This window comes from Perna viridis, chromosome 1, assembly GCF_037379345.1.
Source record: "Perna viridis isolate PV_CMFRI_1.1 ecotype Kerala chromosome 1, ASM3737934v1, whole genome shotgun sequence".
Lineage (NCBI taxonomy): Eukaryota > Metazoa > Mollusca > Bivalvia > Mytilida > Mytilidae > Perna > Perna viridis.
In genome coordinates this window covers 24,706,785-24,723,364 of record NC_142445.1, presented here as the reverse complement: position 1 = coordinate 24,723,364, position 16,580 = coordinate 24,706,785, and the positions used below count along the sequence as shown (strand labels likewise).

The 16,580-nt window shown below is 33.8% G+C and overlaps 1 protein-coding gene and 1 pseudogene across 1 annotated transcript; both read left to right on the top strand.

The window, feature by feature from the left end:
* Window positions 1–2,168: 2,168 nt before the first annotated feature.
* Window positions 2,169–5,970, top strand: LOC148627919 (rhodopsin-like). The gene has a single exon (XM_088581677.1). It carries the CDS (start codon window positions 3,598–3,600, stop codon window positions 4,636–4,638), a length of 1,041 nt encoding a protein of 346 aa, XP_088437803.1. The 5' UTR covers window positions 2,169–3,597; the 3' UTR covers window positions 4,639–5,970.
* A 9,596-nt stretch (window positions 5,971–15,566) lies between these two features.
* On the top strand, window positions 15,567–16,252 carry LOC148627918 (uncharacterized; annotated as a pseudogene).
* The last annotated feature ends 328 nt before the right edge of the window (window positions 16,253–16,580 follow it).

Genomic DNA, 16,580 nt, shown 5'->3' with positions numbered 1-16,580 from the left:
TCCTAAGTCCTCCAAAAGACAGTGGAAACATTTAACCCATAGCTGGATACTAGGTTTACAGCCACCACGGCATATATCCACGCGCCGTTGGGCTTAGTATGCCGTGCATCTAGGGGCCTAGTCTCCTCCGAGACCCTGTGGTTTGACCTGGCACCGTAAAGAACTAGTTACCGTCTGTCACCTCGGGGAGTATACCACATTTGTCTTACTGCATGAGAGGCTATAGATAGTAGGGGAGACTTACGCCATCCGCTCCCTTTTCAAAACAAGCTCCTGTCCAACGGTGAGACTGAAAGCGAGGGCGACAAGCACAAACACTACAATACCCACACTGTACGCATCAAACAGTCATTCCGACCTTCCGTTTAAATAACAGATATAATTAATTTGTTGAAGTCTCTCCTTAAGGTTAGAAAAAAATTTGATTTGTTTACCTGAATGTCTAAACATAGCTTTATTTTCACTAATGTACAGCCAATATGCAGTTGTCTATCTATAGAGTGCATCCTTAATTGGCTAGTCATTCCCGTTAAATCGTGTGACTTGTTGGGTGTTGTACATTAAAACAGTACCATAAAACGTGCTTCGAAATCACATGAAAAAAACATTAACGCTTAAAATTGTCGAAATCATTTGATTATATCAGAACATAACGCTACTTATTTTATAAAAAAAGATGATAAAATATATGTTAATTATTCTCGTAAGGGATCTGCTAAAAGCCGGAATAAAACACTTTCTAGATGTATCACATATTATTCCTATAATATCAGTTGATAATGATCTCTCGCACAGAAATATCATTTATGCATTTCGGCTAAAAATCAAAGAAACGGCTCTTCGAAATTTGTAAATCTATTCAATATGATGCTATCTATTTCAAACGGCAAGTTCTGAATCAAGAGAACGCCACGGCGTTCATTCAGCGTTGTGCTGTTTGTATTTGTATTTGTTTTTGTTTTCATAATGTATAAACAGGTTTATAATTGATATAAGTACCAATTCTGTTCATAGATATTATATTAAACGTATTAGCTGGTTTGACGAGATAAAGGTAATAAGTTATTTCTTATCTTCCGGGTAAAGAAAATCTGGAGTTTTTACCCACAGGCGCTTGTCTCAGATTGTTTTTAACATTAACACCGATAGTATATGGTAAATAAATCTTAAAACAAACGCACGTGAATACAAAGAATGACCAAAAAAAATCGGAAAGGGGAATATAATAGGTCGATTATTTTCCTACAATTTTATATTACTATTCACGTAACAATTAACTTAAAAATAGCTGCACGGGGTCTCAAATAAATACCGTTTGTTTTTGTACTTTATGAACGGGTGGATGTGATCTTATATAATAAATGAACAAGAGTTTCGATCTTTTAGATTGCCAATCATCCGAGTCCGGAGATTCCGAATTAAAGTGATCCAAACGTTAAAAAAAAAACAAAAACAAACAAAAACAAAACACACTGCATATATTAATACACAAATCGACAAGACCCAATGACAAATAAGTAATAATAATGTCTGTGGCACGTTGTGTGGCATGTTGAAACGAGTAATAATTTTACAACAAATTGAAATTTCATGGTAAAGGTGTAATTTAAAATTTAATTAAAAATGGATAATTATAACAGGTCAGTATTGTTTCAAAGTCTACAGAAACTATATATAAACCTGAATATAAAATTGTGAAAGTTCAAACTGTAAGCATGTTCAAATAAATATTCACTGATCTGCATTTCAGCAGGGTGATACTGTAAGTAAAATCATAATATCCATGATAAGAAATAGTTTGAACAGATGAATGGTGCCTCTCTTTTCATCCATTCTCGTTCTTTTTTTTTCAGAATCACATACGAACAACGACACGTGTAAAGGTATACTTAATATATCACATTGGATGAGCTGGTGATTAAAATTGCACAGGGCTTTTTTTAACCGGCGGGCGATGACTAAATTTCTACGAGAATTTTCCCGCCATTCTCCATTTTTAAGTTGTCTACGAAACCAGTTACCCATTAGGCTATTTTTGATTTAAATCGTTTTCCCCCCTCTCTTGACAACTTCTTTTACGAGACCCTCTGGAAAATGATATAACCTATACAATATAAAAAAAACCACTCTTCCTGTACTGGATTAAGTGCCATTCCGATTCCGGTCGGGTCCATTTCGATTTAACTTCTAGGGCATAAATTGGTATGAATCACATTACGAAACTAATGGTGAACTCAATTTAACTATTTTAATGACAATATTCTATTCCAATTGTTTAAACAATGTTAATCAAACATGGAACTAATTGACTTGCGTGAGATGAAAATATAGAAATACCGAAGTTGATTAACTTAATGTAAAAACTCACTATTATAGCAGGTTTCGGCATTGCAAACGGTGAGTGCTACAAACAACTTGATGTCATAGATGTCCACATGTCAGGTCGGTGCAAGATAGGACATTGTGATTTAGTCTTATGAAAAATTACCCGTCAAAAAGGGGTGACATACTTATATCTCTACACCTGGAGGACTTAAATCAACAATATAACTTGTAGTACTACGTGGAATGGAGCTATGGTATGATATTACATTAGGGTATTATGAAGAAAATCCTAATTACTGAAATTGTGGCTGGAACGAAATTTGCTAATAGTTATTGAACCAAATTTGAGGATGAAAACGGAAATGTTCTCTACTGGATGAACAATATCAGAAATCACGGATGTGATAAACAGTGCATAATTACATTAGTTGTCATATTTACAAACAAAAGAATTTCTCATTAACACAAAGGGGATATATTACACAGAAATTACTTCTTTGTTGATAATTAGAGTGTAGGAATTTGTTTATAATTATATCATTGGATATGCATCCGTATAACAAAATTTATTCCATTCTGAATGAACAGATACTTAATCATCTAACATCGGGAGTTCTGCTGGCACTTATTTCTATTGCCAATTTCGTATAGAAGTTACAGTGTGTTGGACGAACTTAAAGCGTGTTATAACTTAGAGGGAAATCAGATAAAATTTGATATTTCGATATACTTTACAAAGTGATTCTGTTTTCTGTAATTATCCTATCTAAGTTTTTCTCTGACCTGCATTTAAAGCGTTCGGAAACGTCAGCTGTCAAATGGATTTAAATACTGATAGAAGACAGTAAAATGATAATCTGAAGATATATTGGCGCCGTATAATAAGATTCATCACAATTTAAATGTAGCAAATATTGCTGATACAGATTTTTTGCTTTAAATACTGCAGGATTAATTTGATAGAGGCAGTTAAAGGAAGCTTATTTAAATAATTCTGTTTTAATTTCTCAATTATTGATTTAAATGGAGATTATGCCAATTTTAACTCTAATGACAAAACAAATAAACTTTAATTAGGGTGTCTAGAATTGAGAACATCCTTCGATAGAATCACACGGAATCCAGATGCACAATGACAAAAAGTCTTTTAATGGATGACCATATTGAACGGTATTGTGAGCTTCTTTTGAATTCATGATTTTTCATACTGATAAAAACGGCCTAACTTCAATTGGGCATTAATCGTGTGCATCGGTCAAAGTTGTTTATCTCATGAATTTGACCTCGGTGTTATACCCCGAATACGTACTCATCATGGCATTAGCGGATAATATGACTACAATGAAATACAGCGGAAATATTACAACCATGGCTGCACTACAACCAACTGATGACATAAAAATGTTTATCTATGAAACAATTATTGCAACAATTTTGGCCATTTCGACGGCTTTTTCCTTGATTTTGAACTTGATACTTATACTGGTGTTCGTTAGGTACAGTTGCCTCAGGACTAAACATGATGTCATTGCTATTAACTTGGCAATAACTAACTTCATCATTTCCTTTGGAATATCCTTCTATTCTACATACTCTTTAAATCCTGGTGATATTCATCATGTGAAATTTGTATGCTTGAGTTTCTTCATTTTCATTTTCGGAGGGATATTGGCATCATTATTTATTCTCTTGTTTTTAGCGTTAGAGCGTTATCTTTGCATCGTTTATCCGGCAATTCACCGCCAAATCGGGATTAGACATATTTATATGTGCAGTTTTATTGCTTATCTATTTGGAGCTTTGTACATTGCCATACCATTTCACTTTAAAAACAAATGGGAGCGTTATCATTTATGTGTAGCCGACGTTTATCCTCTGGAGTTTAGCATAACGGAACAGATTCTTGGAATATTGATAATTCTTGTTATTTTTCTTATAAATTCTATTGTATTCAAGACTGCAATGTCTCATGCTGCAAGGATAAATGCTCTATTACGAAATGTGCAAAACATCCATAGCCGGAAACGAAAACGACAGAAGGGGAAAGCATTCGTGACTGTGTTCCTGTTATCTGGTATTTCTGCATTATGCTGGGTTCCCTTGCTCGTCGTGTTTGGATTTGAATCGGACCCAACCCTGACAGAAAAAACACGATGGTTGCTAACTCAGCTTCTATATGTACCGGTTTCGTTTAACTCATCCATTACTGCCTTTATCATTGGGTACAGAAACAAACACTTCAGGGATGCCATATCATCAACACTTTGTAAAAGAAAACACGAATGTAACAGACGTATAACAATATATATATAAATCAAGAAAAAAAAGACACAAACAAATGTTATTCCAGATGGTAAAGAATTTTGAATTGTGTTACCTTTTAATTCTTTTACTTTCCACGTTATGTGTCTTTCTTTTCTTAACATGGGGTAAACAAATACAGAGTACAATGTACGTAGATATACAATTCCATACGCATTAAACTAAACAATTTTTCGAAATTAATAAAAAGTCACCATTCAAGACCCCCAACTAATGCATTTGACCCCCTTCCATCACACATTTTCCATGTTGGAGGAATGATTCTCGCGATATGCAGTGGTTTTGTTTTCAATTTGATCATACATGCTTTCAGGTGAATAGTGACTTTTTTTACATATTTTTTTTTTAAAATGAAAGTAATTTTAAGGAATTTTTCCGTATCTGATAGAGATTTATGTTTTTGCCGCAGATTGTTTTGATGAAAACTTCTTTTGTCTTTTGAAAATATTTGCTAGGAATTTCTATAGAAACGATTTTGCAAAATAGGCCGTAGAGCAAATGTGTTACGAACAAGTTTATATCGACAAACTTTTTCTACAAAGCTCCTGTACTTCAATTTCCTTTTTTTCATCTTACAGAATATTTCTCCTATAAAAGCAGCTATGTTCTATAGACACTGGTTCGATTTTGAAAATATTTAATTTTGTAATACAGTCAGACGTGTCATAATGGGATGACCATTTGATTCTGAAGGGAGAGGGGGTGCTGGCAAATTTTGTGGTGTCAGAATATTTATTTTTGAAATTTGCTGGTCAGAAAATTTTCAACTAAATTGAGCTGGATTACTATTTCCCTTTAACCGAATGAAGTATCTGGACTGAGGTCGGAAAATATATCTATTTTGTAAGAATTAAGTGTTAGGACAGAATATTTGCTTTCAACTTTTCAGGGTCAGATTATTTATTCCACAAACTGTCATCCACTCAGAATCAAATGGTCGTCTTCTAACGACTAATTGTAATAATAATCTGCCTGAAAAGACTAATATTTCAATATCCCAATGTAATGCCTTCTATTGAACAGTACATAAAGACCACCTGCCTTTTGTGACCAGGATTGGAAGGTCAGTCAAGACAGTTTTTATCCTAATTATATAGTTCAGTCATGGTCAAAACTGGATGATTTTTTTCTCTTTTGTACCTTTATAAATGTAGAATAATGTCAGTGGATCTGGTCACGCCGCCATGTTCTGAGACTCACTAATAAGTACAATAAGTTCACATTTTCTTTGATTACATTACTTTGTTCTGGTTTGATATGCTAGTTTTATTGACTTGTAAGATTTTTACCTCAAATCAGAATAAACACGAATTTGACAATGTGGACACATAGCTTATGGTCTTTTCAAGACGAATAGACATTTCGTTCGTCTTAGAAGTTTCAGAAGATGCAGTTTAGCGAGTTCAAAGTTACAAAGTTACAATAAAATGATACTTGGAAAAGTGAGTTATCCCTTTTTGATGAGGAAATTGCAATTCATTTCATATGATACTAACACTAATGCAATTTCTGCAATTCAGATAACTTCAAGGAAAGACTTGGCTGTACGTATTTTTTCCTCTTTTTCACCATGATCCACTGCCTGATTCTTACAGGGAATACTTTAAATACACGAACATTTTAATTAAGTTATACACGTGCTTAATATATGTTAAAGGCATAAACAGGCGCAAATACATTATAAGACAAAAATAGGTATTACCAATATTACAAAACGGCGGAAAGTTAATTTATTAACATGTTTTATGCTGCCTTTAAACCATAAAACACTCGTGATTAGTACTGCGTATTTCCATATTTTAAATGGAAGTTGACATCCCAAGAGTTATCGTATCCTTTTAAGAGAACTATTGGCTTTATAATTAAATAAGGAAAAATTATTAGACATAATCTGAATCTGATATTGCTTCATATCTGCGACATAATCAAATATATTCAATTAGGACGAGGACAGATAATTAAACAAGCAGAACCATTGCATCAAATTACTCAAGCCCTCGGTGTCAATTATGCCAGTTCAAATGTACAATTTCCCGTACTAAGAAAAGCTTAGTTACTTTTATACTTTCATAAACAAATCTATGCGGAAAATACCCACGAGACAAACTCGAACAATGATAACATTAAGAGAACCCAAGCGTAGAGCAAAACACTGGATCACAGCACGACAAAGCTCTTACAAGCAACTTTCGATGCAGACTGCATAAAAGAAGATAAAACAAAGAGTAAAGAGTAAGAAAATTGATCTTGCAATTCAAATGTATGGACATTCGTACTCCGGGAAAATACGGCCACAATGATATGCTCTCAATAAAACCCGCGCACTAAATGTTCCTCTAGTCAATATGGAACGAACCCTGCGTGTACCTGGATTTTTTTTCAAAAATAATTTTTTAATTTTTGAACTTGAAAAACACTTTCGACCGATAAATAATACCTTACATACAAAGTATTATACTACCTAGCTCTGAATTGCAACTTACAAAATACGAACACACAGTGGTCTAGTATTTGAATAAAACTCAAAAAAAAATATATTGCCGAAAGACATGTAACATGATGTGGTGCCCTGAATCAGTCGACCTCAGTCATGTCATAAATATTTCTCAGTAAAGAAGATGCGCATTTATACTTCAAATAATTTGCATAACTAATATATATATATATATATATATAAAAACAAACTGATATTTGTTTTAATTATGTTGAAGAAAATGTAAACACCTTTAAATGATCGATGGCTTAGGAAGGGTCTGTTTTCTTTCATTTTAACACGCAAAGATATTTATCAAATATTATAACGTAATAGTATTCTAGTTTATATACAGTGAAACCCGTCAAAGTCGTACCTTGCATAATTCGAAAACCTCTCAAAACCGGTCACCGAAAATCCCTTTATGTCAAGTTACACACACACACACACACGCAAATATATGTATGGACGAGTGGTCTGAGGCACTCGATTTTGCGCATGCGTAGTCGCCATAGATGTCACAGCGGTACGAGTTCGAGTTCCACGGAGGGAAAGACCAAAATTTGCTTCGCAAATTTGACAGTTCTAACATTGGTAGGCCCTCCCATGCATACCTTATCTTTCTTGTGTCAATGTGATCCGATGGAGCAGTTTAGAGAATAGAGTCGTCACATTCTGAGACGTTTATATATATATTTTTAACCCTAGTAAACCGAAGAACCAATTTTAAAGTTTTAACTTGGTTCGGTTTAGACTGGTTATAAATACTATTTTATATTAAATTTCAGGATATATATAAACGGAGATTCATTTATTAATGTTTTGCAAAGTCCTGAAATTTGAAATATCTACCGGTATAAATAGTTTTTCATAGTTTCATACATATTAGTAATTATATGTATATTTTTTTTGGAAAATGTAATATAAAAAAAAACATCTGCTTTATGAAAAACTTTGTCGTTTAGGGAAATGTCGAGAACTCCCTTTTATGTAAATGAGATTACAAATTCTTTCGCCCGCTCGGGAATTTTTTTTCATAAATTTTTCAATGACCACAAAAGATACGCGGTTAACAGTCAGTATACTCCTTAAGCATGAAACTGTCTATAGGGAAATGAATTCATTCAGTAAAAATGGAAATCAAAATGGAAACAAAAACAATCAGTACAAATTATGATTATAATAGCGAGCTGAAAAATAGGTCAGCATGTCGATTTGTTGCTTAAAGAAACTTTAGAAGCCAACACTCAATCGAAAAATTATCGCGTGGGATCTATGTAAATTTGAGTAAAAGTATTTGCTTAATATTTGTATTACATTGCACATAGGCAGATCCAAAGAAGTCCCGAGGAGCTAGTCCCCTTGAAAAATTGTAAATGATATAGAACATCCCTGTAAATCACTGCATGCAGCGGACCGTCTTAGACCATTCAGCACCCTCTTGTGTAATTTGTCAAACCGACATTGCTTTAATTAACAAATCAAAACGAAAAGATAGAAAAGACGATTTGCGATAAAAAGTACTATTAAAGCTGTTTCATAATCATATAAAGTATTTACAGTAAAGAGTTTTCCACACTTATATCAGTTCCTATAAGGAGGACAATGCAACGAATAAAAATCACATGCATAATGGTTTCGATCTATCTGTACTCTAAAATAACTCAATGTTATAAAACGCTTAATGAAAACATAATATTGACGGAAAATAGAGAAGCTTATCAAAATGAAAGTACGTAAAGAGCATGGTCACATATCCCAGATCCCCCATTGAAGCGGGAGTCGGATTAGGGATAGAAATTTCCATATTTCATCAACTGCTGATGGAATATATTTTCCTGGTAATAAGCACTACTACATATTGTGTTTTCACTATACACCAAGATTCACGGCATTGTATTCTGTAGTTCGAGAGGAGTTGCGATAACAAGACGCTTCAAAAGTGTACTTAAGGAAACTAAGTTCAAAGGGGTAGTACTCCCACACAATTTTATTGATCAAAATTTCCTGAAAACATGCTCATTTTCATATTGTGTACTTACTGCATCTTTAGTTTCGTAAAGTTCTGCATTATAGTTTGAGACGAGTTGCGATGACAAAAAGAGAATTGACAGACGGACGGAAGGACAGACCATCTGCGCCTTTGCTGCGTGGGGGTATAGTTATGAATTCACAGACGTAACTGTGACCATTTGATAAGTATATTGCTAGCATCAACAAAACGTTTTGAAGATAATTGGATCTGAATGACTGTTACATAATGATTGTTACATAATTATCTCGAATATGTATACTTGGTAAATTATTCCACAGCAAGCGCACTTTTTTATTTAGATCACGGGCACTTGTTTTGAGTTTTGTTTAACCATATATACTATCAGGTAATACATGTCAAACTTTAATTGTTCATTATTCAATTTAGTTTAGTGTTTGAATGCACCTTATAACCTATAATTTTCAAAATGATGAAGTGGTTATGCTGCTACAAGATTAAAGTTACCATAAAAAAACTTTTATGGTCGTCATCATGAACATCTGCACCATGAGAATCAAATTGTTCACCATGTAATAGGTTTACTTATTTTCTTTCATCTACCTGGACGCGACATTAATGAGTAATTCGGCTGATGTTTGTAGAAAGGCAGAATACGCTTACCCTACCACCGATGTACCTGGTTCATGCTCCCAGGTCCAGGTTGTTCATATACTTTCGTTTCTATGTACGTGTTATTTTGCTGATTTCGTGCTCTTTGTTGTGTTTTTTTTTCGTCTTGTTGTCATCCTTGGATTATGTCATTTCTGATTACCCTCCGAATCCTAGATCCCTTAATTTTCCTTTCCAAAACCCTGCATGCATTCATCCAGAGGTAAGCACTTTTCATTTACCGTCAGTCATTTGAATTACATTCAAGACGTTAAGGTTAATTTAAGGAATTCAAACTGAGAGTTGTAAGAATTCATGCAATGACCGAAGCGAACATTAAGTATAACCAATGTCTAAATATATAAATCAATTATCATTTATACTGTAGCGTAGATTTTAGCCTGCTGGATGATACAAATTTCATAAAAAAATTTGGAAGAAAACTATGCCTTACTCAGTAATTTTACCTCAACCTTTTCTTTTCAAAATACATTTACGAACAGCATACATATAAAATATGCAAATTATTTTATTCTTGATTTATCAAATTAAAGTAAACCCTTAATTCAGAATAACAATTACGATTTACTATGTTGAATTATGTATAACCACAAACACACCACCAAACATGATAGAAATCTGTCCGTTTCAAATGAGAAGCCTCAACATGGTATTGTTTTCTTGTTTTGATAAAGTCTTAAAAAAAGCCTTTGAGTAAATGTACTATAACCCCAATACATAAATTGTATTTAATAAAAAATAGAACTCACATATGAATGCAAAAAAGAATCTGAAATTTTCATTTAATTTCGTCCAGTTGATTAGAAAGGGAGTTTTTGTAACCTAAGTATAACAAATACAATTAAAAGCATGTTGTTTTACATGCAAATGCCAAATGCATTCTTAATTAAAGGCAGGGGGAGTTCCATGATCATCAAATCAGTCTTGTCAGTGATTTCAAAACTTATGGAATATCGTGCAAAAAGTGAAGTCAATCAAATACTAGTATTGGCATGCTGACTCTAAGGTTATATATAATTCTTAATATGCTTTTCTATCAACCAATAAGAATGCAAGAGTAATCAAGGGAACCAAGGTTATAGCGGTAGTCAAAAGAATGTAAGCCAGGGACAAAGACAAAGACATGGAAAACAGACATACACAACAAAGAACATAAAGTAACTAATATCATACATACAAAGTAACAAAAGTAAATGAGCAACTCGGACTCCACTAAAAACTGGGAGCATGGACCAGGTGCACCGGTAGGGTAAGCGTCCTCTGCTTTCCTAGAAACACCTGCCGAGTTGCTCATAAAAAGTCAAGTCCGGGGTAGACAAACGCGGAAAGGCAAACTACGACCCGTTGAATAAATCAGTTTTCATGGTGCTGATGGATACATCATAACGATCCACGAGTTCATGATGACGACCATAAAACTTCTGTAGTGATGACTTCAATCTTGTATCAACATTCAAAGGGGCGATTATATTGATCTAAGTTCCCTATTGTCAAACAACCAGCATAAATCAAAAACACAGAAACTGTCGTTAGAAGGTGGCCAACTGGTCTTGCAGTATAATCAAAGTAGTTCAATAAAAAGTGATCATTCTGAAAGCGTTTCTCTAAGTATTTAACCCAAAATTCGAAAAGTTTTGAAAGCCGACAGCAATAGGCAGTGTAAGGTTTCCATACTCACCGAAGGGGGCAATTATTAGAAATAATTTTCTATAATATTTCGTTTTCTATAGGATGTTACTACGGGGCGCCGAATGGGACTCTTGTGGTTTTGTACTAAAAATTCAATTTTGTACGGACAAAAGTGAATTTTGTTCAACCAAAATGAGTTCAGATTAACAAAATTTATAGCATACTACAAATTTAAATTTTGTCATACAAAGTAATTTGTCAGTGGACAAAAGTTACGTTCGTCGTGACAAAATTTATTTCTGTTATTTGATTATTGGGTAACAAAAGTCAATTTTGTATGCAAATTAGTTTAGTTTGCATTCTGTGAACTGAATTGTTTACAAAATTGAATTCTGTCATGACAAAGTCACTTTTGCATGCAAATTAGCGACAGAATCTTTGGATATGCAAATGAATTCTCTCATTACGATTTTTAAAGAAGGTTTCTCATTGGATATATTAACCGCGGGTTTTGAGTTCTTTTGGGCAGATGAAATGTATCAAATCCCCTTAATTAGGATAGTTTAAAGATAATACGTCATCTATATAGCGGAAACTGAGAGTAAAGGATCTAGCTAAACGATAATCTTTCTTTCGGATAAGATCAACTACAAAGTCAGCCTCATAAGAGTGAAGGAATAGATCAGCAAGTAGAGGAGCACACTTTGTTCCCATTGGAATGCCGACCGTTTGTTGAAAAACGCGTCCACCATACTGGACAAATATGTTTCGATTAAAAATTACAATTTTGTAAACATCTTCTGTATAATTGAAAGATGAATTAGAATTATTTCTTACAAAGTATGAGGAATCTCTACCAAGAACTATATATTTGTATCTAGGTGTACCATCTTTTTTGGAAAAACGGGATTTTAACTGAGTATGGGGAATAGAAGTATACAGTGTTGAAAAATCATAGGTTTTAATGCTGTTATATTCTGATAATAGTCTTGAACTGATGGTCTCCAGAAGATCTTTCGAATTTTTCATGATCTACATTGAATTAATACCACTACGGGAGTAACAAGTGCTGTGGTAGGACTGCCTTCCCTCTTTAACAGCTGTGAGTATAGCAGTTGAAAGTTTTGAAAGAGGTTTGGTGGTACATTTTGCAGATCCAGCTATGTATAACGTTGTTTGTATGGAATCTTAAGTTTAGGAATCCAGTACATAGATGGTAAATCACAATCATCGTTTTTGGTAGAGAGACCAAAAGAGGACAGCACAGATTTATGGATTTCCACAATCTCTTCTTTGGAGAGTATGATAGCAGTATAGGTCTTATCACTGCTAATATTTTCCACGTCTACCCCTGATAATATACATTGGATATAATTGGTACAACATATTTGTCATGTATAGTAGACAGTTTTTGCTACATCGGGGTCTTTAAAAACTGATGTAGCATTGGCACTCATTGACCTACTTAAAATTTCCATACCTAGTCTGCGTATCCAGTACTCCTCTCTTTCCCTACGATGGGTTTTACTTAGAACGGGACAAAAATATAGAACATTAGAGGTGTTGTCTCTGCTTGTCAGAATCAGATGAATTAATGAAGTATGATAATAAATTGCTGTCAAATTAATATCATTTTACTTTAGTAGTTCTTAACACTTGCAACTAATTTCATCTTACCAACGACTTATTCTCAACGAAGCATTTTACTTACAAATTCACGTTTTTCTTACCACAATTAAACCTCCCTGCTAGGTTTACACCTGTTTTTTGTTGACCTGATATCTCGACACATTTATTGTGTGGTCTATGGTCCACCATTGTTCTTGTTATATATGATAAGTGACTTCGTTATATAGGTTAATAAGGAGTAGGGTGACAGCAACGGTTGGATATGTAACGATGATGAAATGGAACAGCAAATCGAGTCAACCGAGCAATACCATATTTATATGTAAATGTGTTTCTTTGTATGGTACCAAAAGGTGTTATACACCCAACGGAAGAATATGATTAAATTTGGAATTTGTGACTGGAATCTTCTAGTAATTAAAGGCCGGAAAGGTGCCCCTCCATTCTTGACATTTTTGTTTCCTTTGTCGAACGTCTGACCGCAATCCAAATCAAGAAGTGTGTCTATATTTGCTCAAATTGTTCAAGTGTTTAGGGTCTGACCTCTGCGGTGGTATCAAGCTGCGACCTTCAAAATATTTTATTTCTATCTAAAAATTAAAAAAACCAACTTTAAGTGTTATAAGGGATATAGATATATCTGTACCACTCCTAAAAATAAACGTTTAAAATGGTAAGTTACTGGTACTACATTGTTAAACATTCTGACGTCACCCATCTGATACAACCTAGCGTTTATATAAATTACATAATTTTACATTGAGCTCTTTACATTTGCAGTCTTAAACGAACCTTTTTTTTTATTTGGAACTTTTACAGTTAACTGTGTTTTAGTGAAGAAACATAGTTTAATTTGATTACCTGTTTTCTCGGTATAAAACTACCTACAGAAATTGCATCATAAATTAATGTCGTTCATAATGTTGAAAAATGTTCCAGGCAACATTAAATGTAAACACGATCTAAAAACAAGGAAATTAGTAAACTTTTATAAAGTACATATCGTTATTATTACATTACATGTACATTAACATGTAACTAAAATCTGTATTTTCAAAGTAAGCCTGCACAAGACGAGCCTGCCATAGATATCATCAAACGGGAAAAACAACCATTGATCGTCCTAACTCATTATTATATAGTAGATCAATAGGTATTACTAATGAAGCAATCATGCTTTTGCTTTTCGAGAGATAAAACAGGACCAACGACTCCATATGGTGTGAAAGTTTGGCCGATCAGCCTTGATTTCATAGTTATTAGCGACTAAACTTAATATACAATATATTCATGTACACTATATTTAAACAGTAATACACAAAGAATTACAAAGATATGCCAAAAGTATTCGGTGGCTAGTGAGCTTTCCTTTGCTCCTATGGAAAAATCACATTTTGGTATTTAGAAAAAAATATATATGCAATTTTACTGTGAATCTTTATGGAAATAGATTGAATATTAGCAAGTAAAACTAAAAACTAAAAAAAATTGATGACGTTTTATGAAATCTAGAAGTGATTACTTTTGACACGCCTACGAGTTTTGATCTAGGAAAAGTAAGTAACTACAGTATCATGATCGAAAGAATCAGGCCAACCCATAGTATTGACAAAACTTTTTAAAAATAACAATCATATGTATTGCAAATTTCGATATGCTGTACACGTGTTTCAATCAGCAGCATTAAAATTAAATACGAAGAAAGTTCTAAATCCAAAAAATAATTGTATGCAAGAAGTACACAAAACCAAAGCTATCGAAATAGCCAAATTAATCGCCAAATTAATGGTTCTACCATGTACAATACAAGGAATGAGGAAATGTTTGATAAATATGATTAATGAAATCTGATATAATTCCGGGTCAGACAAGTCTGACAACTCGGTTGGTGAACACATTTGGTGCACCAGCAGTGGCATCGACTCAGTAGTTATTAAATACAAATATACCAATCATATTTATTGCAAATTTCTATATATATTGAACACGTGTTTCAATAAATAACCTATCAGCAACAGCATTAGAATCAAACAAATTAAACGTATACAAAAAGTACTCAAACTTAAACTATCAAAATAGCCAAATCCATTACCGTGGGGTTCTACCGTGTGCAATGCAAGGAGTCAAGCCTTAAAGTGTTCAACTCATTACAACGCACAACGCAATATTTCAACATTAGAAGTGTAGTTGATTGATCACTTATATGCATCTTCAATATGAAAAAATGTGGGTAAGAAATGGAGGCAGTGTTTTGAAAATCCTCGCAATGAAAATAGCCTATAATGTGCTTAGAAGAGAATTTTATAATATGGTAGTATACAACACCCCAGTAAACTTCTTAAACCAGGATTAAGCTGCAGATAATAGCTAATGAGTGTAAATGATGCATACAAATTATATAAACTGAACTGCTGAACACCAACTCACTGCAAGTGTGTATTGATTTTGTAAACATTGCATTAACCGTTCTCTAAAACATTTAAATTCTCTATTTATTCAAAATGGGGCGTAGAGGAAGGGGTAATGGTCCTCCAGGCTATTCAAACCCGTCTTATAGAGGACACCACTCTAACCAGCAAAACGCAAAAACGTTTCAGAACGGGGAGTAGTGACACTGAGTATGACTAACCAGAACTCATTTTAGATTCACTACTTGGTTTGTTAAGCGAACAGAGTGTAACGGACGAGTTCGTTGAATCGCTGTGTGAAATACCTCACATTAATCCAAAATAATTGAACATCTACTTCCATCACTAGATAAACAAATATCCTCTATTTTAGCCCCGCTACGCGAAAATGTCAAATTGATGACGGAGAAGCTAAAAGAATCTGAACAAAAATGCTACGAATGGAAAAATGATGATCTAGAACAGTACGCAAGACGTCAATCAATACGCATTGCAGGCTTTCCTGAAAAAGCATCTGAGAGCACTGATGATGAAATAATTTAATTCGCTCAGAGTTAAAACCAAAAGAAATTGATAGATCACATAGAGTGGGTCCACCAAGGTCCGCACAACACGAAAGAACGTGAAATAACAGCTCGATTTGTGTCTTATAAGAGCCGTTAGAAGTTGCTTTGTGCCAAAAAGACCATGCACGATTTCAACAAGAAAAATGGAACAAGCTATCTTGTGTATGAAGACCTCAAGCCAAAGTCGTATGCCAAAGTAGCTAGGGAACCTGAAACTAAAAAAAAACGATGTTGACGCCCCGGACGATAAAAATGCGGCATATGTTAAACTCCACCAGTGAACATAAACGTACAACCAAATGACGACGAAGAGACCCTTGATAACCAAAAAGACAAAAAGTAGTCTGATTCATCAGCTGTATTAACTCTACATAGTTTTACATTACACATTCGAATGAGCTGAGTTGTTAACAATACCATGTGCTTCTCAACACAATGTGATCTAACCTATTACCAAATATGTGTATCTAAAATAACAGCACTCTCATGGCTATATTTTTGAAGATATATGTTATCTTCTATCAATATACATATGTTTATTTCAATTGTTTGTTTTTGTAAAT

Bases quoted from the DNA above. Each gene is read 5' to 3' on its own strand.
- LOC148627919 (XM_088581677.1), top strand. From the start codon at position 3,598: ATGAATTTGACCTCGGTGTTATACCCCGAATACGTACTCATCATGGCA.